This window comes from Suillus paluster, assembly GCF_016628075.1.
Source record: "Suillus paluster strain FC165 chromosome Unknown EDB91scaffold_12, whole genome shotgun sequence".
Classification (NCBI taxonomy): domain Eukaryota; kingdom Fungi; phylum Basidiomycota; class Agaricomycetes; order Boletales; family Suillaceae; genus Suillus; species Suillus paluster.
In genome coordinates, this window is record NW_024537572.1 from 613,746 (window position 1) to 637,807 (window position 24,062).

At 50.1% G+C, this 24,062-nt stretch overlaps 9 protein-coding genes across 9 annotated transcripts; 5 read left to right on the plus strand and 4 right to left on the minus strand.

Moving 5' to 3' along the window:
* The first annotated feature begins 1,582 nt into the window (after window positions 1–1,582).
* On the plus strand, window positions 1,583–3,989 carry EDB91DRAFT_110137 (uncharacterized protein). Its single transcript, XM_041317250.1, has 4 exons — window positions 1,583–1,711; window positions 1,788–2,473; window positions 2,520–2,650; window positions 2,707–3,989. Exons 2-4 carry the CDS (start codon window positions 1,823–1,825, stop codon window positions 3,722–3,724), a joined length of 1,800 nt encoding a protein of 599 aa, XP_041179962.1. The 5' UTR covers window positions 1,583–1,711; window positions 1,788–1,822; the 3' UTR covers window positions 3,725–3,989.
* A 721-nt stretch (window positions 3,990–4,710) lies between these two features.
* Window positions 4,711–6,414, minus strand: EDB91DRAFT_1118463 (uncharacterized protein). Its single transcript, XM_041318088.1, has 7 exons — window positions 6,248–6,414; window positions 6,093–6,196; window positions 5,995–6,039; window positions 5,522–5,946; window positions 5,424–5,484; window positions 5,070–5,373; window positions 4,711–5,003 (listed from the first exon to the last, which is right to left on the minus strand). The coding sequence occupies exons 1-7, from the start codon at window positions 6,303–6,305 to the stop codon at window positions 4,930–4,932; spliced, it is 1,071 nt and encodes a 356-aa protein (XP_041179963.1). The 5' UTR covers window positions 6,306–6,414; the 3' UTR covers window positions 4,711–4,929.
* Window positions 6,415–6,693: 279 nt separating this feature from the next.
* On the plus strand, window positions 6,694–8,569 carry EDB91DRAFT_1236127 (WD40-repeat-containing domain protein; the record flags this gene model as incomplete). Its single annotated transcript, XM_041321412.1, has 7 exons — window positions 6,694–6,924; window positions 6,975–7,088; window positions 7,146–7,279; window positions 7,334–7,481; window positions 7,533–7,771; window positions 7,855–8,182; window positions 8,231–8,569. 7 exons carry the CDS (start codon window positions 6,694–6,696, stop codon window positions 8,567–8,569), a joined length of 1,533 nt encoding a protein of 510 aa, XP_041179964.1.
* Window positions 8,570–11,379: 2,810 nt separating this feature from the next.
* EDB91DRAFT_1345466 (putative ribonucleotide reductase R2 subunit) lies at window positions 11,380–12,171 on the minus strand (the record flags this gene model as incomplete). The annotated part of the gene is made up of 2 exons (XM_041325849.1): window positions 11,380–11,702; window positions 11,871–12,171. 2 exons carry the CDS (start codon window positions 12,169–12,171, stop codon window positions 11,380–11,382), a joined length of 624 nt encoding a protein of 207 aa, XP_041179965.1.
* Window positions 12,172–12,980: 809 nt separating this feature from the next.
* EDB91DRAFT_110280 (CMGC/CDK/CDK7 protein kinase) lies at window positions 12,981–14,696 on the plus strand. The gene is made up of 7 exons (XM_041317300.1): window positions 12,981–13,187; window positions 13,235–13,284; window positions 13,335–13,468; window positions 13,524–13,703; window positions 13,754–13,872; window positions 13,921–14,107; window positions 14,159–14,696. The coding sequence occupies exons 1-7, from the start codon at window positions 13,144–13,146 to the stop codon at window positions 14,555–14,557; spliced, it is 1,113 nt and encodes a 370-aa protein (XP_041179966.1). The 5' UTR covers window positions 12,981–13,143; the 3' UTR covers window positions 14,558–14,696.
* A 139-nt stretch (window positions 14,697–14,835) lies between these two features.
* On the minus strand, window positions 14,836–17,099 carry EDB91DRAFT_1048901 (uncharacterized protein; the record flags this gene model as incomplete). The annotated part of the gene is made up of 3 exons (XM_041313436.1): window positions 14,836–16,062; window positions 16,121–16,923; window positions 16,973–17,099. Coding segments are annotated over 3 exons (2,157 nt in total), but the record flags the coding sequence as incomplete, so codon positions are not given.
* Window positions 17,100–17,889: 790 nt separating this feature from the next.
* EDB91DRAFT_110569 (NADH-ubiquinone oxidoreductase complex I, 21 kDa subunit-domain-containing protein) lies at window positions 17,890–18,950 on the plus strand. Its single transcript, XM_041317442.1, has 5 exons — window positions 17,890–18,131; window positions 18,197–18,298; window positions 18,352–18,516; window positions 18,576–18,588; window positions 18,644–18,950. The coding sequence occupies exons 1-5, from the start codon at window positions 17,987–17,989 to the stop codon at window positions 18,720–18,722; spliced, it is 504 nt and encodes a 167-aa protein (XP_041179968.1). The 5' UTR covers window positions 17,890–17,986; the 3' UTR covers window positions 18,723–18,950.
* Window positions 18,951–20,100: 1,150 nt separating this feature from the next.
* On the plus strand, window positions 20,101–21,761 carry EDB91DRAFT_1118498 (uncharacterized protein). Its single transcript, XM_041318089.1, is given in 6 exon segments — window positions 20,101–20,125; window positions 20,136–20,397; window positions 20,427–20,725; window positions 20,792–21,085; window positions 21,146–21,218; window positions 21,266–21,761. 5 exon segments carry the CDS (start codon window positions 20,187–20,189, stop codon window positions 21,415–21,417), a joined length of 1,029 nt encoding a protein of 342 aa, XP_041179969.1. The 5' UTR covers window positions 20,101–20,125; window positions 20,136–20,186; the 3' UTR covers window positions 21,418–21,761.
* A 364-nt stretch (window positions 21,762–22,125) lies between these two features.
* On the minus strand, window positions 22,126–23,869 carry EDB91DRAFT_1118506 (uncharacterized protein). The gene is given in 5 exon segments (XM_041318090.1): window positions 22,126–22,607; window positions 22,627–22,682; window positions 22,708–23,429; window positions 23,451–23,564; window positions 23,620–23,869. The coding sequence occupies 5 exon segments, from the start codon at window positions 23,860–23,862 to the stop codon at window positions 22,246–22,248; spliced, it is 1,497 nt and encodes a 498-aa protein (XP_041179970.1). The 5' UTR covers window positions 23,863–23,869; the 3' UTR covers window positions 22,126–22,245.
* Between the last annotated feature and the right edge of the window lie 193 nt (window positions 23,870–24,062).

Genomic DNA, 24,062 nt, shown 5'->3' on the forward strand with positions numbered 1-24,062 from the left:
TACTGTCCTGAGCGATGGCTCGTGGGAGTCTAGGTTAAACGTTCTGGCATATGGATCCTGTTGGTGACTTTCTACACAATCCTCATGTTGAAGATGTGCCAGACCTCGGCCTAGGCTCGTTAGCATCGGAGGAAATTAGTCCAGCTTGGTTCTGGTGAATTTTTAGGCGACATCACAATGAACCTGCTTATTATCCGTCAATTAGCTACTATCATTATTTTCGAACGCTCCTTCTATCTTCAGCTATCTTCCTTCTATCGGTCCTGACAGGGGAGACTAAGTCTCTTCAGGCCCAGCAGGAGTCCGTCGACCCTTTTGATGCTACTCTCGAACAGTATAAAGTGTCTCCGAACGCAACCGTTGTCAGGGAAGCCCTGAGCTCTGCCGTCGAGAAACAGCAATCCCAGCCGCCGAGGGACTTAGTCAACATGTCCGACGACTCTTGTGAAGGAGTCAATCAACACAATTCTTCAAGTCGTTGGTTGTATCGCCTGTGTATGTTTCAACTTTCATGATTGTTGCAATTCCGTTGATCTATGTTCCTTCAGCAAAACCTTGATTCTAGGTCAATGTCGATTAAGTTCAGAGTTGAGCTGAGGCGCCTCGGCGATGAATGCAGGTTTCCTGACTTATGGTAAGTCTGCGGAGGTGTTTGAAGAGGTCGAGCTGTATCAAATGGTTATATGATTAATAGCCTTTGACCTCGATGGACGTGGCGGATGCAGGTGGCGTCGGCCCTGGGCTTTGCATTTATGCTGTAATATTTATGTGAGAAAACAAGCAGCGCCGGGACGCACTTGATGGATAGCTTAAAGTCTTTCCCCTGCATTCATTCCGACGCTGGCCTGCCGTAACCATCCTTCTGGCCACCACATTCCATCCAAGTAAGCACTCAGCTTTTTCTAACACAGTATGGCGGAAATGAGCACGGTCCGGATTATCGTCCATCAGAAGTTCAGCAATTACAAAAAGCTTGTGCACGGCTTGACGAACGATGTCTTTTATGGTAGGGTGTGCTCTGATTACGGCGTCGGAAGTTCATTTTGCGTGTCATCGTCGACAAGTCTAAACTTGGAACCACCATTGTGCTATCAACACGACAGTAACACCAATAAATTTACAACGGACCTTGCCACAAATTTGACGCTAACACCAGAGTCATCACTGCCTGAAATAAGGGCAGTACTTTCATAGGTGAATTTGAGAACATTAATATGGCGATAACTTTGGGTGTCAGAGATGTAGGCAGGACTCGATCTTCACAAGCACAGCCCACAAAGACAAATAGCTGTAGTTTCGGAAAGGTCGCCGTTAGGTTCGCCAAGGTTGCACTCACCAGCAGTCTGGCAGCAGAACGTTGCACAACGATGATGAGTCGAGCCGATCAGGCGCTCAGTAGGCCATGGATCCGTGAACATATTGGGGAGCCAAAGCCGTGATGAAATCAGCTTGACTCCGCCTTCGTGCCCAATGACCCAATGGGTAAATGTAAGTCCTTGTACCTTCCATAGGTCGAAGTCGAGAAAGTCGATATCAGTATGATGGATTTCCTCGATCACTACCTATGGCACAGTTGATGTTGACCAAATGTTGAAACGTTGACTTGTCAAACGTTCAATATTGGTTGGTTCAACTTAGTATGCCAAGAAGTCTTCCCACGACTCGCCACGGACAGACCTATTAGGTCTTCTAGCTCGACTTTAGCATCAGGGTATGTATAGGTGCCTCCTAGGCAAACTGGAGTCTGTCCAGAGTCGCGAGTGAACGACTGAAACTTGCTTATTCAGTGGCAGCTTGAAACGGCTCGGCGTTTCTGCTTGCTATGGACAACCCTTGGGCCACAAATTGGGAGCAGTCAAGCGATCAACAAAAGAAACCCATTCCAACACTGTCATGGTCATCTACTGTTGACGATGAAACCCACGATCAAGAGGAAGATATAGGACTTCCATCATGGTCCGCAAGTAATAATGCACAGTGGCCAGAGCCATCTCAAACCAGCAACGCCCTCTGGACTTCTTCCATCGATGGCAGTGGCGCATGGGGCTCTTCGACGTACGCAAAGATAAACCTTTCTCGTCAGGGAAAAATAGACGCTGTAGTCGAGTCAGAAACCGAAGAGGAAGACATATGTCCCGTACCCGCTGCTGCCACAGCCAGCGAAGAGGACAGCGTTGCCGCACTTGTTCTCCCGGATGCTGCGGAGCCTCAGCTAGCGTCACCAGCAGTCGAAGTTATTCCCCCAGTTCCTAGCGGTTTTGAAGTCGGCGCATCCGCTAAGGAGGAAGATGAGGAGACTGAGGACGATGGTGAAGCATGGGCAGATCCAGTAACTGTCTCAACGGATGATGCCGATGAGTGGGGTGCAGCTTGGGCAGAAACATCTGTACCGGAGGTGTCTGTCAATGTTGAGGAGCCACCAGACGAGTGGGAAGCGGCGAGACAAGAGAAAGAGAAGTTGAACCGTGCAGTGGTATGAATGGTCGTCACACGCGCCGACTTTGCTAATTAGAGTCTAGCCTCCCGAAATTCTGGCAGCTCTCATTCAGAAGTGCCAAGAAGTCTCTGGTGAGCTCTGGCCAGAAATAGAGTCGGACTCAGATGCTGTTCAGAGCAACTGGAGGTCTGGTTTTGATGGCCTTGAGAACATGTATGTACATAATCTGGTATCTCTCTTCGGTGCAATTTACATGCCTCTTACTTTAGTACGGTTTTATTAAATGACCTAGTCCCTGAGGACATAGTTCTGCCCCCTCCAATACAGTTCTCACAGACAGCCACTGCGAAAGCGGTGAATAACGCTCTCAAGCTCACGAGGCACATGTCTTTGACACGTAAGAGCCCGATGGCCCTCCTCCTTAGTTCCAAAGGGTCAGCAGACTGGGAGAAATCAGTCAAAGCTAGGAAAGATGCTACTGTGGACGATACTCCAGTGGGGTGGCGAATCCTAGAAAAAGACGAACGCGCTGCCATCTCTGACGCAAATCAATCAAAGAAACCTGGTGGAGGGTTGCTCTCGTTCTGGAACCGCAAGGCATCATCGTCAATACTTTCCACAGACGCAAGGGTAGAGAATCCACGATCACCGCCTATATCCGCGCGTTCTAGCGTCGAAAGTACGAAGCCCCCGGTGCCAGAGAGACGCGATGTTTCTCCTGCTCGCACGCCAACTGTCTTCATACCTTCGTCCCCAGTAGCCAGCTCATCCACAGCTCCTGAAATCGTGATACCAGCGGCCACACCTGCGCCATCAGCCGTTTCGCGCTTCCTGAACCGTTTCTCACGCGTCAAGAGTACTGGATCTGAGCGCAAATCTCTTGCTCTGTCCACAGACGATCTCGACTTCCTTTCCGATATCGTGCCTAGTGCACATGACCCCGACGACGACACGGACGATGCCCAGCTGAAAGCGCTTTCGAGTCTCATCAATTCAAATCCAAGACCATTGCCTACAAAGCTTCCACCCCCACTCGCACCACCACCAAAACCTCCATCTGTGAACACCAGCCGACCTCATTCCGTCGCTGGTTTAAGTGGCTTGGGCATCACTCTGGAGCCCGCGCGTGGTTCTCCACAGCCTTCTTCGGCTCGTGCTCTATTCCTGCCGCCACCGTTGTCCCCAGTGACTGGGACATCGTTCTCGCGTCCGCACAGCCCAGCAGTACCTCTGAAACAATCTTCTCCACCGATCAATGCATCTTTCTTTGCTTACGCAACCCTCTAACATGCCAGCCTACGATACCCTCGCCACCTCCACCATCCTCGAGAACAGCACTCCCCCTTTCAGCTCCTGCCGCCGCCGAAGGCGCCTTCTACTCTCTCGATACCACCACTCCTGCCACCACCCCCTTGTCTCACCACCGCAAACCCCACGGCCCACCGTGCATCCCACGTCGGTAGCTACTTCTACATCATCCCCAAACACCGGCTGGTCAGCGACCACATATGACGATGACGACGATGACGACTCATTCTCCGCTTTCTCCGCTTTCCCTCGCACAAACCACTTCCCCGCACGCGAATCCATCGACTCATCCCTCAATTCGCCATCCTCTGCGCAAGCGCTGAACTCCTCCAAGTCCTCGACGTCCATGTCTTTCGACGACTTTGACGAATTCGTAACGTCTTCGCAGATACGCACGCCATCCCCGCCACCCGTCCCAGCAAAGCCCTCAAAGGTGGTTGGAGGAGCGGGGACGACGAGTCCGCTGTCTGGCATGTCCATGCACCAACGCACGCAGAGCTTGCTCGATCATGCTGCTACACAGCGTGGGCAGTGGCCGTCCCCGTCCCCGCCGCGTGCGCAGCCCAAGCACCCCGTGCTGCCACCGCCGTCTGCTTCTGCATCGTTTGGTCGAGATATGGATTTGCTGTGCGATGGGGATGCACCGCTGTCCCCGCCGAGGTTTGCGTCCCCGCCGCCGATGGTGCACTCTGCGATGGTGCGCCAGCTGTCGCCGTCTCCACCACCTGTGCCATTGTCACAGCCGCTCTCGTCGTTTGCATTGCTCTCGTCGTCGTCGTCGTCGTCGCGAGCGGAGAGACCAGCCTGCGAAGCCTATTCAGACGGGTGGGTTGACTGCGCAAGACTTGTCCTTCTTTGAAGGGTTGTGAGGAGGGAGGATGTAGTATCGATTATGGATTTATCACGCTAGGAGTGCATATTGTAATACGATCCACGATTTTCGACTGTGAATGAGCAAAGATAATTCTTGCATTGATAGCAGCCCTGCTACTTCAGGGGAATGAGGCGAGTTCTCTGGGAACGGAAAACGTACTAAGGCTAGCACTAGCAGAGGAAAACATACAGACAACAATACATCGCGAGAGTATACAAGATCATGAAACAATATAGTGGAAGCAGTCAGGTATGCGGAACACTCATTATTCTTCGGACAAGTAACTTCGTCATCTCGACCATATGATGACTCATTTCCAAAACCTCCACGCAGACCCACCCTGTGCCTCGTCTTCACCACGGCTGTTGTACTTGTTGTGATGCCCTGTTAAAGAAAAGAACAGCCACGTAAGCAATTACTCTTTCGAGTCACGCAAACTGTAGTACGCACCAGATGAATTCGGATCCGCATATTGCGAGGCGTAGGGCGCCTGCGGTTGCTTCGAGGAATAATCGCGTGCGGGATAGGGATATTGAGATTGAGGATGCCTTGCGTAGTTTCGAGAATTGGAATGATGGCCCCGTGAACCTGCGGGTGGGGCAGAATATGCGTCATATGGCGGAGGAGGGTCTTCACTTGGCGGCGGGGCGATTGCGCGGTTGTTACGAGGGATAGAGTGTGAGGGTTGCTCGACCCCATTGATCAAGCGGCGTTCGGTACCATCCGCGTATGAGTAGGTGACATGCTCGTTGCCCTAGATGAACGATGAACGATTGTCAAGATAGATAGACAAGTATCACTTACCTGTGAATCTCTACGGACAGCTTTGGTTTGCGTGACGCCATTCACGGTGGAAGTCGTGTAACTCTGAGAAACCCATCCAGAGCCATTTGGGGCACCACCAGTGAAGGCCACCACGAGAAGAAGAGCCGTACGCATTTACGTTGCCGCCGGTGAGGAAATCAAAGGGCGAACTCGTGATGTGAGGCATAGATGTTGGAGACATGAACCCTCGACCAAAGAAGCCATCATCTCGATGCCCGAATGGATCACCGAAGGGATCTCTGGAAAAGGCTCGGTGGAGGTCTCCAAAAATCTGATTGAAGAGAACAAAAGGATCTGTAAAGCCATGGAATTGCGGATGACCCTGAGGAGCGAAGAAACCGAATGGGTCTGCTTGATGGCTGCGACCGAAAAATGGGTGTTGGGAAAAAGGGTCCTGATAAGATGGGTCTTGGAAGGGCCCTCTAGTAGGACCTCGCCAGTTGCCCTGAGCGTAACTGTCCTGGACAGTTGGAGGAGGCCATATTCCGTACTGGTCATAAGCCTGCAAAATAATTAGAATAAAATGTACAATAATACAACTGACACGAACCCTGCGGGTTTCTGGGTCGCTGAGGATTTCGTAAGCGTTGTTGACCTAAAATACTTGATGAGTTGTACGAAAGGACTGAATGAGCGGGAAAAGGTTACCTTGCGGAACATCTCCTCTGACATAGATTTCTCTGCTGCAGAAGCTCCCTGAGGCAAGCGATCAGGGTGGGTTTCTAAAGCTTTCCTCCTGTAAGCCTTGCGAACTGTGTTCGGGTTGTGAGTATGCAGGACTCGACTTAGCACTGACTACATACTCTGGTCTGGAGTAGTATCTCTGGTCAAGCCAAGTGTTTCGTAAAGGTTGTTGGCCATGGTGAATGTAGGTTCACAAACGTCGAGGCCAGTACAAATACAAGAATCTAGGCAGATAGACTACAAGAACAATATGATGACGGTGCAGAACAAGTGCAGAGTCTATGACATTCTATTGCCTCCGAAGCCTCTTCGAAGTCATTTGCCTTTTGGGGGTTGCTCCTCGAAGTTCTAACACTTTCTCAGTCTTTCAAAAACTTTCTTTGGTGCTCATAATTAACTTGGATTCTACTTGCGTATTCGTCGAACGTCGTTGTAGTACAACGAATTTACAAGTAAGTTAGGCTATTGTAAATTTCTGAAGTAGGAGTCATAGGGGAAATAAGAATTCCCACGGCTGCTACTTATGAAATATTTTATGCAAATTAAATATTGACGCATCTCTGAAATGATTCTGCAGGAAGTCATCCTATGTGCTACTGCACCCCAGCCCTCCGCATCTGGCTCAGGCTCAATCGTTCTCCATGATATACAGACCGGTACGTCGCTCGCGTCCTTCAAGCAATCCAGCTCTGCGCCGCACTGTACTTCATTCATCGAAACGCGCGACGGCCAAGGAGGGTTCATCCTCGCCGCACAACAGGACAAATCCATCCTAAATGTTTACAACTTCCAAAAGGTACATCTTATTTCTATGACATGGCTTTGATCTTTCTCATTGCATCGTAGGACCAACTCGCTCTTAAAATAGTCTTACCTGAGAGGCTTTCGTGCATTGCGCTAGATAATTCGGGAAGTTTCTGCGCAGGGGGAACGACCCAAGGTCGAATATATCTGTGGGAGGCGCGTCAGAGATACTAATATATCAGGTGGTGTCCCTGACTTAAATTTCGACAGTAGGTCGCGTCAGGCATATTGTACAACTCTTGGGACGCCCATTACCGCCACGTTAATGTCCTCAAATTCACACATGACGGTGCTGCCCTTATCTCAGGCAGTGATGACTCTGGTGTCAGTGTCTGGTCCGTGGCAAGGTCCGTTCCAATTTTTTTTTGTTGGTGCGTTGCTGACAGTAATGTTGGTATAAGACTTGTCGACGATGATGCGCAAAATGAACTTCCGACGCCATATTGTACACTATCAGACCACACCCTACCCGTAAAAGACATCGTTTGCGGCCTCGGCGCATTCCCTACTTGTCGTGTCCTCACCGCGTCCTTGGACCATAGTGTCAAAGTGAGTTCGTCTATCCAGCCACGGTTTCCTTCATTTACCTCAGACATAAAGCTCTGGGATCTGTCTTCTCAATCCTTGTTGACCACCTTCCACTTCCCGAAACCCATATCGTCAGCGGTTTGGGACATCACCGAACGCTTGTTTTTCGCTGCATCACCAGATGGCTCCATATACCAAGTCAATCTTTTCCGCCAGCGAACTGAAAAACACGCTGGTCAGACGATTGAAGCCGTTGGAGGCGCAGGCGTCAGCGATATCATCCGCGTCGCCGATGAGGACAAGCAGCAGCAGTCGAAAACGACTTATATCAGTCGAGTATGCCTTCTCCATGCACTCTATTATGCGTATGGCTAGCTAACACGTCTCGAATCAGCCAACCGATAACAGCCCTCACTATCTCCTTTACTAGCTCGCTTCTTCTTGTGGGCACCGCCGCGGGGCTCATCCACCTCTACGACATCGCCTCCCACCAGCTCCTGCGTACCATCTCGACACACAAGGGCCTGTCAATATCCCATCTCGCTACCATGCTGAAGCCACCGGACCTCGTCGGGCACATTAGCCTGTCCCTCAACCTCGGGAGCTCCGCTGATGCGAAGGACGTCATCCCCGTGCACCCTGTTGTGCCGTTCCATCGCACGAAGGATACCAAGGCAAGGGAGGCGCATGAGGTGATGATGATGCTTCCTGTGCAGGACGAGGTAAGTATCTCTTCCGTGGTGCTTCCCTTATGCTCATATTCGTCCAAGACCCCTGGAGGCATACCAAGCGCGTATGACTACCCCGAAGCCGAGTTCCAACGGGACTATGCGTTTTTCGTACAACCCAATGCCATGGGCACATCAGAGGCATCGAGTGCGCGCGTTGCCGAGCTTGAAGCTGAGATCGAGAATTTGAGAGAACAACTTGGGAAGGCGAAGGGGATTAACGACGTAATGTGGGAGACGGTCGTGCAGAAGGTCATGACGCAGGAAAAGCAAAAAGTAGTTGTGGAAGGCGGGAGTGCTACTGTACCACGTGAGGTCGAGGATCAAGATGATGTAGAGAGGCCGAGAAAGAAAGGTAAGAAGACGGAAGGTAACAAGTAAACCGACTTCTCTCTCAGCCCCAAGCTTTACATGTCATGTGCATCTTTTGACAAGTAACGCAATTGCTATGGGCTCAGTGCAGGTGGATGAACAGCGCTCGGTGTGTTCAACTTCGAGTTGCGGGATGATTCCGAAATGAAACAAGATGATCATGATGCACACCTAGATTCTCGAAGATGGTCTCAAAAACCTCCACAACCATTTGAAACACTTCTGCTTCCTTAAATCGCTTCCGTGTACTTGCTACCAGTCACGAAACATACATTTGCAGCTGAGACACCTCAACATTATCGACGCGTAAGCGTTGCTGTATGTAAGTAGTGGTGCGCGTCACCTTCCAAATAACATCCTGCCCATCATCCCTGACGTCGAGCCAGACTTCCTGTACGACTTACTCAGACGGGTCAATTTTGCCGAGAACGTTGATCTAGACCTCAGTTGGCATTGCAGATATCATCTGTTCAAAGGGGATTTCATGTGGATAGGTTCTTCCTACATCACAATGAAAAACGACCTTCAGCACATAAAAGCAAGGCGTCTTCCTATTGTCCCCTTCAGATACATTTGATCCTATATCACATCCTCACGAACAATGCGTTTAACCTTTGTCCTCGCTGTCGTTGTTGCTTTGACAGCATCGATATCTGCCAGTGTCGCTGACCGTGCGGGATGCGTATTTTGCGTGCGTGGATCAGACTGCGCAAACTGCGGGAGCCATAAATGCGTCAGTATGAGTAGTTTACGTCCTGGATTTAACCACGTGACTCACCGGCATAGCAGGTCTCCTTTTTGTGTTCACTGAGTGACTCGTGGCACAGCAGTGAACTACAGTGACTCGTTCTTCTACTTTCACATCGGTGCAGTATGGTTAATGGCACGACGCGTTAGTAGTTTGTTGCTGAGTTGATCGACATGTTCTGATCAAATTGTTCTGCTGCTAGATCTTGGAATAGAAGACATCTCAAACACTTGAATACGTGGAATATGACTGAAGTACTTACGACCCAGATTTGTAGTCTCGTTTTAAAAGCTTAAACACTCGGTTTTAAATGCTGCGTTTGATGACACGCAAGCCTCGGGGTTATAACCTCTACGACCAGGTCACCAGGCTGACAAGCTAGTCTGAAGGATCCATCATCATGGAGGAAAGTGACAAAGGGGAGCTCACAGTTCCAATGCCTCAGCCCATGCCTCGTAGCGAAAATGAGTATAACTTGAAGTCGTGTAAGGCCAAGAGCCCGTTACCTGAGCTTTGCGACGATGAGAGCGTGTACAAAAACTAGGAACGCATTCATGATTCAATGACTGCTCTTGGTCTGTTATGCGTACTCACACCGTGGTAGCGCTTCAGTTTTTTTAACACCTCCGCCTAGTTACAAATTGTGCTATGGAAGTATCGAGAAAGATGGAAAGATGAAAAAAAAGAACTCCAGAGGCTCTAGAATACATCTGCCGTCACACTCGCTGACGTCGCAGAAACATACGGAGATGCTCGATTTCTAAGCCTCAGTCAGGACATCTGGAGAGGGTGCTATATTGAGGCCTCGTCAGGAACATAGTACAGGAGGCTACACTTACCCTCAGGCTCTCGAAGGACTGGGAGGAGAGGGTCTCTCAGCCGAGGGTTATAACATCTCCCCAGGGTGTTGTATACCCGCACGACGATGGTTCTGGGTTGCAATCAGTGCAAGAAGAATAGCTACAACTGCTCGCTTAACCTTCGAATCCATCGTCGTAGCACCGATTGCAAAAGAGAAAAATCTGCCACACCGGTGAGTCGCGTGGTTAAGTCCATGGACGCAAACAATACTCACGCAGTTGTGGGGTTGCGAGCAGGTCCAGCAGTCTTTGTTTTTCCAGCAAAAGGCATCACATTTTTCAGCCTCAGCGTCACTGGCAGATATTGATGTTGCCAAAGCAGCAACAACAGCAAGGACAAAGGGGAAACGCATTGTTTGTAAGGATGCGATGTGGGATCGAATAAATCTGAAGGGGACAGTAGGAAGACGGCTTGCTTTTATGTGAAGAACCTATTCACCTGAAATCTTCTTTTGAACAGATGATATCCGCATCGTGATTGTACAATACCGGCAGATTGACACCTAAGATTTACGTGGTGAAGCAAGGTTGATGCCAGCACGCAGTGAAAAACCTAATACCCACCTGAAATCCTCTTTTGAACAGATGATATTTGATACAATGCCAGCAGATTGACACCTAAGATCTACGTGGTGAAGCAAGGTCAATGCCAGCTCGCAGTGAAGAACCTACCCACCTGAAATCCTCTTTTGAACAGATGATATCTGCGTCATAATTGTACAATGCCGGCAGATTGCACCTAAGATATACCCTATGAAGCAAGGTCAATGCCAGCTCACAACAAGGACCGAGTACTGATCAACTTGTTGTTTGTTCTCCTTCTGCTTACAGTGTATTGCATATTAAACTACAGTGACTTTTCAAAACTCGCCCACGCTGCGGTAGTTGAAACAATTTCAGATTCAAGAACATCCACTCACCTCACCTCGTGATAACACTAGCTGAGGATTGTTCCCCCGATCACCATCAGTACGATACTATTTGCGTCGCGAACTCACGTGGTGTACTTGTATTTTCTGAACGCTGTTCTGTGCAATGAATCGTTGATATTGGAATTGAACCTAGTGATAACACTACAATACAGGGTCGATAATGATACTTGTCATATCTAGAACATATGCGGGAGAGTTTGACGCTGATGAACATGATGGGTGTGGTGTAGCAAATGGGGAAAGTATAAACTATGCAATCAACAAGACGCAAAAACATATCTAGAAGTCTTCTTCCAAAGAGCTGGAGGATACATTGTCAGACACGAAGCCTACGAGGTAGATTGTATACTCACGAAGTTTGCTTGTTGCCTGGTCGGTCTTGGCATTCGTGTGGTTGACGTTCGCCTTTGAGTAGTCTGATACACGCTTTTCGAAGAAGTTCGTCTTTCCCTGTAGCGAGATCATGTCCATGAAGTCGAAGGGGTTGGTGGCATTGTACACCTTGTCGTTGCCCAGCGACACCAGTAAGCGATCTGCGACAAACTCGATGTACTGGCACATGAGCTTGGCATTCATGCCAATGAGACCAACAGGGAGAGCATCTGGAAAGATAGTCAGCATAAGAAGGACAAGATGACGGCAATGACGGACCCGTCAGGAACTCCTGCTCGATTAGTGACAGCCCGAGTAATGATACACTTCACAGGTGTCGGGGTGTGGCCAACGCTCGAGATGGCTGAAGAGCAAGCAAGCAAAGTCGGTGTGCATACCCTCATCACGGCTGATGAGTTCATTGGAGAACGTAAGACCAGGCATCAGACCGCGTTTCTTCAGCCAGAAGATAGACGCGAAGGAGCCAGAGAAGAAGATGCCTTCGACAGCAGCGAACGCCACCAAGCGCTCAGCGAAAGTGGAACGTTGATCGGAAATCCACTTGAGTGCCCAGTCAGCCTTACACTTGATGCAAGGAATAGTTTCTACGGCGTCGAAAAGGTATTCGCGCTGCCGGGGATCCTTGATATAAGCGTCGATGAGGAGTGAGTAGGTCTCGGAATGAATGTTTTCCACCATGATTTGGAAGCCGTAGAAGCATCTGGCCTCGGCGACCTGAACCTCGTTGGAGAAACGTTCGACGAGGTTTTCATCAACAATGCCATCGGATGCGGCAAAGAAGGCGAGGACGTATGAGTCCACGACTTATACCATGCGGCAGAGTGGGGGTGTTATGACATCTCTGGGGTGAACTTGATACTTCGGAAACAATGCAAAAAAAATCGGGTTATTCGATTGGCACAAGTGCAAGCATGATGGCGAATGGATGCTTGGAATGGATCTAAGCATAGCAACCTTTGACTCGGGTCCGGATGCCAGATAATAATTTACCCCCACGAACAACCAATCCTCCTGCATAAATAAATGACATCCTGTACTTCCTCAACGCACCTTTCTATTGCTAGAATCGTTCCCTGCCCCGTATCACCACGCTCATGCTCTTAATCAAAAGGAATTTCGTCATGAATTTGTCATCGACGATACTGAAGGCGATGATCAGCAGCCAGCAGGAGGATGCAGGGCGAGAGAACCTCCTATGGAACAACACTGAGGAGCCGGATAGGATGGAATTCGAAGGTGTGTGTCCGCTTATGGTACTTCATGTGTATGGGGAGCGACCTCCACCGTGCAAAAAGGACTAGTGTGTTCGAGGAATGGGTGAGGGACTTCGTGTGGACTTCCCGTGATCAACTTTGTGGCACGTGAATCCATCCACGAGCGTTAGTATTTCCTCTAGGACATTATTGAATAGTCGATCTTTTCACATAGCTATTGAATAATAATGCAGTTATCAAAGAAGCCACCGTTGGTGCAAAAAATTGTGGTCGCACAGGGAGCTCTTTGATCTCGAACGTGACAGAGATCAAAGTAACAGTAAGCGAAACTGCCATCCTTTATGCAAAGAGCTGTAAGTATCAACCTAGGTCAATTAGACTGCAATAGATCCACGCCGAGTCAACTTCAGTCACTGCCACTTAGTATCTTAACTTGATGGACGCTGTTGAAAAAGCCAACACGGAGAGGCAAAAACGATGGTAAGCTCCTTTTTGCAGTGGTAAGTCGTTGATTCATCACGCTGCAGGGTAAAAGACCGGAAAGTCGGTGAGGGTACATACGCTGTCGTGTACCAAGGTGAGGTAGCTCATGTGCCAGTCGACGAGTCTCTCTCTGACTCCTGCCAGGTCGAGAAGCATCAACAAGCCGTAAGGTCGCTATCAAGAAGATAAAAGTTGGACAATTCAAAGATGGGCTCGACATGTCTGCCATCCGAGAGGTCAAATATCTACGAGAGCTTCACCATCAGAATGTCATCGAGGTCCGTCGCCACCCCAGCCTTTCGCATTCATGAGCGCTGACCCTCTTTGTTGCAGCTTCTGGACGTCTTTTCTTCAAAAACGAATCTTAACTTAGTTTTGGAGTTCTTGGATAGCGACCTTGAGATGATAATCCAGGACCGGTCACTCGTCTTCCTTCCCGCAGATATAAAGGCATGGATGGCGATGACCTTGCGTGGGCTTGAATTTTGCCATAGAAACTTCATGCTTCACCGTGTACGTGTCAAACTCTTCACCAACCTTTCACCACTCATGGGGTCTTGCAGGATCTGAAGCCCAACAACTTGCTTATCGCATCTGACGGACAACTCAAAATCGCTGATTTTGGTCTGGCAAGAGATTTCGCAGACCCAGGACATAAAATGACATGTCAAGTCATCACTCGGTGCGTGTATTCGCATATCATGTTTGTTCGTCACTCAGCGCTGCGCAGATGGTATCGACCACCCGAACTACTGTTCGGCTGTCGGTACTATAGCTCGGCCGTCGATATATGGTCTGTAGGCTGTATATTCGCTGAGCTCATGTTGAGAACCCCGTACCTTCCCGGTGAGAGCGACATGGACCAACTCAAAACCATCTTCCGGGCACTTGGAACGCCCACAGAAGAGGACTGGCCGGTGTGTATTTGTACGACGGTCTATATCATGCTTGTGTCTCATGTCTTCCAGGGTCACACAAAACTGCCAGATTACGTGCCAGTAGGACAGTTCCCAAGAACGCCCCTTCGCGACCTCTTCACCGCCGCGTCTGGAGACACGCTGAATCTTCTTAGCAGGTTCCTCGTGTATGAGCCACGACGGCGCATCAGCGCAAGAGACGCTCTTAACCACGCTTACTTTTTCGCCTTGCCACACCCATCGCATCCCTCCAAACTCCCGAAACCCGCCGCTCAAACCTCCCGCCCCCTCGAGGAACTCGATGGTAACGTTGACACGGCCAGTACCGGACCAGGCGTCAAAGCCAATGCACCCAATAAACTTAAACGGAAACTGACGTCCCCCGATGGTACCGACCTGAGACCGCTCGCTCGCAGATTAGACTTCACTCAACATGCAAAACACTCATGATCACACTGTATTGACGACCAATAACTCCTCCCCTCGCACCTCCATTGGTTATGTACATAACAACTAAGCTAGAGTGGCTTTGTACGAAATGGTGGAATATGTATGAACTAAAATTTGTTGGTAGTGGATAAAAACAAACGCCAGTGGAATGAGGTACAGGACAACAAGCTGATGAGTTACAGGTGACAATCAAGCATCACATTACGCTATGCAGGTTTCGTTCTCTCTTGACGTGGAGGATCCATTAATGTCCAGCTTCGTTCTCCACGCCGCTTTCTTCAATCCATCGTATCCCGAGGAGTGTCACAAACTGTACACTTCGTCGCGCTGGTAGGCGACTGCAGCATGCAGACGGAACAACTCCACATATCCGTCGTTGAGCCTGGGGCCTTCATCCCTGCAGCAGACCAATCAAAACCTGTAGGAGCCGGGGCCGGAGCCGGAGCAGTAGCAGCGCCAGGACGGGGAGCATCACAGACAGTGCATTTGAGCTTCACACTGTCTGGATTAGAAAGCATGCAAGTATCGCATAGCCAATTCCCAACAGGTTTAGTTGGAGGAACTTTGATAGCAGTCTTTGACCAGTCGAATGTCTTCTGGGGAGGCACATCTACAGGCTTTGACGCACCACCCGATCTAGGGGCGTCGCAGACTGTGCACTTATCCTTGGCACTGTCAGGGTTCGCCAGCATGCATGTACCACATGACCAAGTACCAGAGGTAGCAGCAGGCGCTTTCATGCCTGCTGCAGTCCAGTTGAACCCGTTTGTGGATGGCGCTACTGGTTTGAACTCAAAGGTAGGAAGGGAAAGCACAGACATGCTTGTAACTGCGATGCGAGCCTTGACGTGGCTGGGCCCAGCGGGATAGACAGCCTCAGCAAGCTTGAAGCTATACTTCGGCAGTTCGTCGACCTCCATAGCCACAACAGCATCCTTGGGGGGCAACTTCGTCTTCAGGGACGTGGTCTGTATCCCCTTAGGAAGGTTGCGGGATGCCAGCAACGGTGCAGGCGGCGGAGCTAACTCCTCAGACACAGGTTTCTCCTCAGCTGACACAGTCTCCTTATCAGGGTGGTAACTGTACCGCAACTTGGATGATTGCCTAGGAGCTGATGTCTTGGCTCCAAACGCAGTCTTCATCGGCGAAGCCGGAGAGGGAGTGTGTAGCAAGGAGAACGGCGAAGCGCTTGGCGTCGCGGGTGACGAAGTAGCCTCTTGAGTCGGCTCGATGATCTCGGTGGGCCGCGTGAAAACCGTAGATTTGTCCTGAACCATCTCGACCTCCTCCACTACCTCTTCCACGGACAGCCTAACGGGAGTAGGTTTCGCTGTCTTTCGCTTCTTGGTAGGGCTTTCGTCCTGATCTGAGACTTCTTCAACAGTGACAGCTGGCTTTGCAGCCTTGCTGTGACCGTTGGTCACCGGGACATGTAAGTCGTGAACTTCGCGAGTTGGTCTCTCTTGCCTCTCCATTTCTGGCGGAGGTCTTGAGCGCTTGCTTCCCTGGAATCGACATAATTAGCTTGGCGCCCTGGACCTGAATCACAATTTCTCCACTAACCTTCGGCACTGTCGCCTCAATGATCGCCTGTGCGGTCATTTCTGGTTCCTTCTGCTGTTTTTCCTTGTTCTGTACTGGAGGGCGCGAACGTCTGACGGGAGGCTTCCTAGTAGGCATCTTTACAGGACTTGCAGTCTGGTACGGGTTCGACACGTCAGGTTTCTTGGGGGGAGTGACGTCTTTGATGAGCCCCGTCATATAGTTTGCGGCACGCGTAGGTCGTGTTGGAGGCTGTGGCGGTGAATCGTTCTGCTTCCACGTTTGTCGCAAAGGTGAAGGTACAGCCGGGGTCGTGGGCTTTACAGAAAGACCTGTGGTGCGTAAACGAGGCGTGGCCGCGCCATTCGCCTTCGGCGTAACAGGAGCAGCCGGAGCCAATGTCGATACAGGTATTGGTGGAACCGGAGTCTTCCCGTTGACTGCAGGATGGATAGGAGAAGTAGAGTTTGAAGTTGGGAAAACGATTGTAGACGTCGGTGCTGGGGGCGCAGACTTCTGTGCAGTCGAAGACTCGGCTTCATGGCCGACACGGCGGCGTTTAGTATCGGTTGCGGAAGATGTCCGGATAGGAGATAGCTCAATACGAGGGCCTTGAGGCCGAGACCCAAACCCAGGCGATCGATATCGGTTGCGCGGACGGGCACTACCCGCGCCCTGCCAGCGCAATACGCCGTTGGGATTGCGCGAAAGCGTCTTTTTCGTGTGTGGGTCGCCTGATGCACCATTTGGTGTCCCGAACCCAAGGGTCGGAGATGATCCACGCGAAGGAGATGTCGAGAACCGGAATGGCTCCGGTTTATCTGCTGTTTGAGCATGAGTCCATGTGTATACAGCATGTTGGGAGAAAAAAACGCGAACCTTGCACGTTCTTCTGAATGTAGTCCACAATGCCAGCTGCCTCAAACTCGTTTAGAGGCCGCCCTGCCTTCTCGACAAGGAAACGAGTGACAGGCTCGAGGTTCTTAGCAAGCGATGGACTTTGCTGCAAGAATGGGGCCGTATGGCTTGGCTGAGGTGGTGAATTTAAATTGTAGAGAGGCTGTCGGACGGGCGTAACTGGTTGGGATGTCCGATTGGAAGGTCCCGGTTGTTGAGCATCCCACGCAGGTGGATAAACTAGTTCCTGCGAAGGCTACTCTTCGTGAATCAAGGTTATTGGATCGAAATGGAGGGGAATAGAGTACAAACCTCATGCCCTGGTGGTACATCGCCAGGAGGAAGAGGGAGAACAAATTCAGGCGCAGAGTTCCGATCAAGTTGAACTCTACGAGCCGGTATACGAGGAGGCGCCTCCATTTCCTGAACCTGCAAACCCTCGTCTTCATCGTTACTAGAGGACGATGCATCTGAGCGCACCAGATCCTCAGCTTGCTCATTCTCCTCAGTGCCACCAAATCGTAGGAAGCTCAGTAAACCTGAAATGCTCCATAGCTTGAACGTACAATATCAGACAAGGTTCCAGATAGAATACGACACTGTGTCCCATGTGCTCACCGATTTTTTGGTTGGGACTGGGTTGCTGAGTTTCGCTGGGCGAGCGTAGGGAGACGAATGGGCAGTCCTCTTCGCCCGACGGTCACTCCGTCTGTCCGCGCTCATTCTCCTGAAATGGATCTAGAAATATCCCAGCGAGTTAAGAGTTTGCAGGCTGCCTTGCGTACGTCGCAGAACAGGCAACCAGCGATGTGAAACGAAAGAACAGTGGACGTTGAGGACAAGATATAATTATTGGATTCGCTCAGTGAGCAGGCCTGGCATTTCCCGGTTTAGGGCCGGTCACTCCTCGCGACGAACCGCGACCTTGTCTTTCTCCATACAACGACTACTAATCAGTGACCGTTCTTCTTATTGTCAACATTTGTCGCGATGCCGAACAAGGTCGTCACGACACCATACCCGCTCATCGACGCTGACCCGCACGCTTTCCGTGTCGTGCGTTATTTCCGTTCCTCAGACTATGCAACTTGGGCTGCAGGAACAGCCGCATTCCCGGGTGCATTGTACTTCTGGAGTATGCATCCTTGTTTCACTCAAAGCGCTTTCTATTCAGCTGATATGAATTATCCTCGTGCTCAGATATGGCTGACCCCGCGAAGGTTCGTCTGCGGACCAGCCTTCGGCTCGGAGGCTTCCTTGGCTTCGTCGGCGGGTTCTTGCTAGCATACCAACGCTCAAGTTGTGAGTTGCCTTGGTTTTGTGCGGCCTGAGCAGCCTCATGTTTTTCCCGTTAGTCCGTTTCTGGGGTTGGTCAGAGAACAAACGAGAGGAGGACATGGACGTGGCTGAGCTCTCCCAAAGGGCAGCCGAGGGTAAGCCTTTGTATGGTACATCAAGCCAGCCAGAGTGGGTGCAGGGCACTGCATACCGGAATTCTGCGTGGTCTCAGTTGAAATTCCGTGAGTGTCACTGAAGTATGTCAACTAGTGTTCTCCAGCTAAATACATCTAATTTGCAGACGCATTCCCCATGTACGAATATATGTCACTAGAGTGTTCTGTCCCTGACCCATAACAAATTTCTTAGGTTCAACTTTGTGAATCATCAACATCATGGTACCGACCCCGCAAAATATGGTGTGAAGGAAAAGGAACTCTCGGATTAGATATCGATACGCCTTCCTGCTGGATGTACCCGAACCTGCTTTGGCGCTAGAATATAGTGACCCCATCGTAATCAAAGCACGGTCTCAGTCTATTATTCGGTCACAAGTTTCTGGTTGTCACGACACATCAATTTCCTGGAGCATCGCCGACCACTCTCATTGCGTCTCCTACAATGTGCTGCAGTGCTGTGGTGCAGTTTGAACCCGAGGTGCATATGTCGTGGTCTACCTACTACATGCCAGGTCAGTGTTCAATATCAGATACAAATCTGTCGATGAGCAGCAATTCGTCGCCCGCGCTCTTGCAAATCCAATACCAGGATACAAGGTAACAAGGTGTTGCATGAGGTAGAAGGGCGGCTTTTGGCGAACCTGCCCACCCGCAGGGGACATGAGGCTAACGAAGGCGAAATTGACATTGTGAAGATAAACGAGACCCTCTTGCTTGAAGTGAGAATGTCCGACCTGGCACCGACGTCAGGAGGTGACTGTTCGGAAGGCACGGATGCACATGTTGGTTTCCAGGTCGCAGCAGAGGTGATGCATCTGTGTGCCATCCGGCGCAATACCAGGCACGATAACGCGGCCTTCTTCCTTGAAAGTAGCCGCAGCAACTTCGCACGATCGAGCTTAAACTGTTTGCGCTCTGCATGGTGTTTGGCGGCGATGATCTCTTCGGATGTGAGTCCTGTACCAGATAAGAGTTTTACAACATGACGAAACAAAAGAAGAGAACGATGCACCTTTCCCGTTCATTTACTTGTCTCGCCAACCAGCTGGACTCACTCCTGGACAGGTCTCACTTTCCAAAGAGTCACGCTGCCATAATAAGCTTGCATCGCCAGAGTTTGAGACCCAAGCTCAGCGGGTGACAGGGCCGAACAGCGCAGTGCAGTGAGGATTGAGTGTTTGGGTGAGCGAGAGTCTGTATGTTAGCTCCGGAAATATGATTGGGAGAGGATGAGCGTATATTCTAGCGGTTTTTGCACGCTGCGAAGAGGGCTTGAAAGATATATTAAGTTGGGTTGATGAGCGACATGAATGTTACGGTTTGGAGGAAGCTTGGAGATTAGCTTAGGATTAATCTAATGTAAGTTATCCAGCGCTCTTCGCCTTCAGATTGCTATAACCTAGTCATGTCTATGTAGACCACGCCCATTCTCAGTACGAACAACACCATGATGATATGTCGGAGGGCAAGTTCGTCTGTAGTGCATGGTCAGTCGTGCGTTATACTTATAAGGGTTGATTTTACACCACGTGACTGACGCGTCGCGATCGAGTCTGTTTAACAAACTTTAATCTAGGAGAGTATAAAATATTATGCGCGCCCGCAAACTCTAATCTGGAAGAGTATAAATATCGCGCTCGCGCAAAGTATCCAGTGTCCGCCATCTTCTTGCCGTCGATTTACACGCGTACCAGCTCATCTTTATATTTACTCGCATTCATCCATCCAACATAATGATCTCCACCATGTTCAACGGAGGTGCTCGCCTCACTATCATTGGATATCTCTATGTCGCGAATTACAAGGAAGTTGTTTTGGACTCCACCGTCCAGCTTATACGCGACGCGGAGAACGTCTCCGATCTCGCCGGCATTGCACTAAATTTCTGTGTTTCTCCTGCAATTCTCATCTTAGCCTCCAACAAAGCCGCCCGCATATTTCTCAGTGGCATCAACAAGGAACCCGCTCCGAAGCTACGTTCAACCCAAGTCCACCATTCGCCGGCGACATCTTTACTCCACCCAATGCATCATCCTCGCAAAATGTGCCCGCAACCGAAGCCTCGCCAATCACTGCATACTCGCCTACACCCTACTCTCTATGGCTACATTCAACACCAATCCCAAGGCCAAAACGCTGCTCGCTCGATTCCGACACCACTGTCGTATCCCACGACGACGACTTCGACAAGGACACTCCCGTCTCCGACCATGACTCAGACACCGACTCGGGAGATCGTAAATGTGATGGTGACGGAAGCACTGTCTGTAAGGTACGGAGCCGCGACCCGCCGCACAGTGCACTAAACTTCATCAGTTGCTAATGTTTGAATCTCTAGGACGAACTTTCAAGCAACCCGACCCCAGGGACGACGACTCCTACCCCCGGCGACTCAGATTGTCCCTCTCCGCAACCGCTGCCGCTGATTTTACTAGTCGACAACTTACACCAGACGCCATCTGCCAATCCTGACCTTGCCGCTCCTCCTGGATCCGCCAGCTCCATCGAAGCATTGCCTCGGACGACGAAACCGCGTCTAAAGCCTCCAGGTACGAAGCGCGTTACCGACGGACTCCTACCTCACCCTACTACGGCGCTTCGACATCAAAGGTCGCACCTCAGTAAACAGAAGGTTAGTATCCACGTGCCTGTCGCTAAACCGGGTATGACGCTCATTGTATCAATTTGTTAGTACGCTGCTCGTCTGATTGCCGCGCGTGACAGCATCGCGCGCTCACATCTCAAGCAAGACAATATAATGATTAGTAAGTAATTTCTCCTGTCGCCCACATCACTTACTCATTTCATATAGGTCACCTCGAACAAGTCTACGACGAGATTCTCGTCGACCAGGCAGCTCTCGTCGACGGCTGGGCCACTGCCATGGCTGAACTGGGACTGACATCAATGCTGTCACCACTGTCGCTTCCGAACACGCCCATTCCAGGACTCTCTCCTACATAGCACTCTTCTTCATAGCACTCTTCTTCAAGATGGACCATCACGCTAATCAATAACGACCGGCACATTTCTACGCGCCTACCATTTCTGCGGTCCGAGGTCCCCTACGACCGAATCCGACGCACACAACGTAACGGCCTCCTTCGTCCCTACCATTTCTGCGGTTAGAGGTCCCCTACGACCGAATCCGACGCACACACAACGTAACGGCCTCCTTCGTCCCCTACGACCTGGATTTCCACTATCCAAGAAGTTGAAGGCCACCGCCCGCGGTCCCGCACACACATCTACCCCCAAGTCTCTTCTATCTCCTTGCATGTAAAGGTCTTGATTTGTTTCTTTTTCCTCTTATCGCCGGTACTGCCCGTTTCTCTTTTTACTTGTGGATTCATCTCTCCTACATACGACTTTTGATTTGTTTCTTTTCCTTTTATCGCCGGTACTGCCCTTTTTTTATATACTTATGGACTCATCTCCGCCGCATCTCTTTCGTTTCGTTTCTTTTCCTGTTATCGGTACTTGACAGACAATATTGGACTGTCCGTTTCTTTTATCACTTATGGACTCATCTTTTACACATCTCTTGACAATGTTCCCATATTTTTGTTCATGTATAATGACGAGTATCAGATATAGACTGCCTGAATCCAATTCTCCTGTTTGCACTCTGGGGACGCGCTTGAAGTGGATCGTGCGCGCAAGGCATTCTTCCTCTCAGGTTGCTAAATACAATCATATTAACCAGACGAGCCCCGCAGCGGCAATCACTTGTACTACATCAATTAAAACATGTTAGTATGCATTGGTACACGGGAGACGGAGAACCAGCTTTCAGGCATCAACGCAACTAGATCCTTCAATGCCCCCCTCGGATGACCTGAACATCTCGAGGTACTCATTCACCTTGCCCCACTTAGGCTCGTCAGACGGAATACGCCACCACGAATGAGGCATCACGACCTCTTTCACCTTCGGAAAAGCTAGAGAGACGATGAGAGCAAAAGCTCTAGGATTTTCGACGGTTGTTTCCGCAAGCACGAGATCCTGAAGGTCATTGGCGCCAACCATCGATACAGGAGGCTCCTCTATCCCCTCCAACACACATGCGTTGATAGCTAGGTGAGCGCTCCTCAAACGAGGGCACTTATCCACCAGTAAGAGGAGGCCGCGCAGAGTGATGGGGGATGGCCTTACTCGCCAGGGACCCATCACCGTCATTCAGGGTGATGACCTCAAGGCAAGGCCAAGAAGAACCCATAAGCAGCGAGCTCCTCGTCTGAGAATTGAAAGGACCCGAGTGTCGAGAGAAGGAGCTCTCGCAGCTTCGAGAAGCGAAGCAAAGGTTTGATGGTATCCATATCGATGGATGCAGCTGGGAAACGTTTATTGGGCTGGAATTGAAGACTCTGCATAGAATCACATCTCCATTGACTTGACAAGGTACTGAAAAACTCCTGTAGACCTTGAAGCGACGGCCCTTGGACCGCCTTAATACGTAAATGAAGAGGCGAGGGTTGGACAGTCTTAATAAATGCATTGATGTCAGTCAGATGACAGGAGTTCATCCCAAAGCTTTTGATCCGGGAAAAAGGTGGAATACGAGGGAGAGCAGGATGCGGAAACTGTGAAAAATCGTACTGATGGCCACTCGGGATAGTAATTTCCAGTTCGGTCAACGATGGGTGCCATGCAACGAAATTCATCGCCGCTTGACTGAGTTCGTCGCAATGAAGTGTCTGAAGATGAGGTAGGCTCATGATTACATCTGATACAGTAGCCTTGATGGGCTCGTGCGACCCGTAACCGAAAAGACGGAGAGATGTTAAACGAGGACATAAAGTGGCAAGAGGTGAGATGAACAGTGGAATATTTGGAAAGTCGACAGGATGGATCTCGAGGCTAAGATCCGTCATAGATGGTACAAAGAACATATTGAGGAGAGGATAGTCTTCGGGGATGAGGTGGCGACAATCAAAACGCTGCAAGTTTGGGAGGGGAGGCTGAGCAACGGGCTGCTGTCGAAGAGCCATCAAAACGTTGTGATAAAAGGGTGCCTCTCCATGACATTGGGATATTGTCAAAGACAGGACTCGCGGGACATATTTCTGCAGAACTTCCCAATCGCTAGCGGTCAGGCTGTTCATATGATCCTAGTAGTATTCAGCTGTTAGTACTCAGTCAAGAATTCTGTTGTAATAAACCTACTTCGAGATACCACGAGTCATCGCCTGAGTGCTGTAAGCATTCTACCAAGGGATACAGAAAGTACAGATCTCCCCACAACACATTCAGCGCGGGTTCATGGAATATTCGGCATGTCCTCGCAAGGGCCGCAAGAGTCTTCCGCCCAAAATCCCCTAATTCTGAATATTTCGAAGAGGGTTCAAGTTCATTGACATGGTGGAAGAGTATGTAGATGATGTCGTCCAATTGCAGAGCGCGGTGCATCATAGACCCAGCTGACGAGTTAAAAATCAACAGCAAAGATACGATAGAAGCCGACTGTACTACTTACAACTGTTTGGTACTAGGATTCGCAGACTGCGATCCTCGAGATGATCACATACGGTAACTCTTTATAGAGATAAGAGTATCAGGAAGACTAGGGACAACCAACGGCAGATAGTCTAACGAATGAAATATGTCAG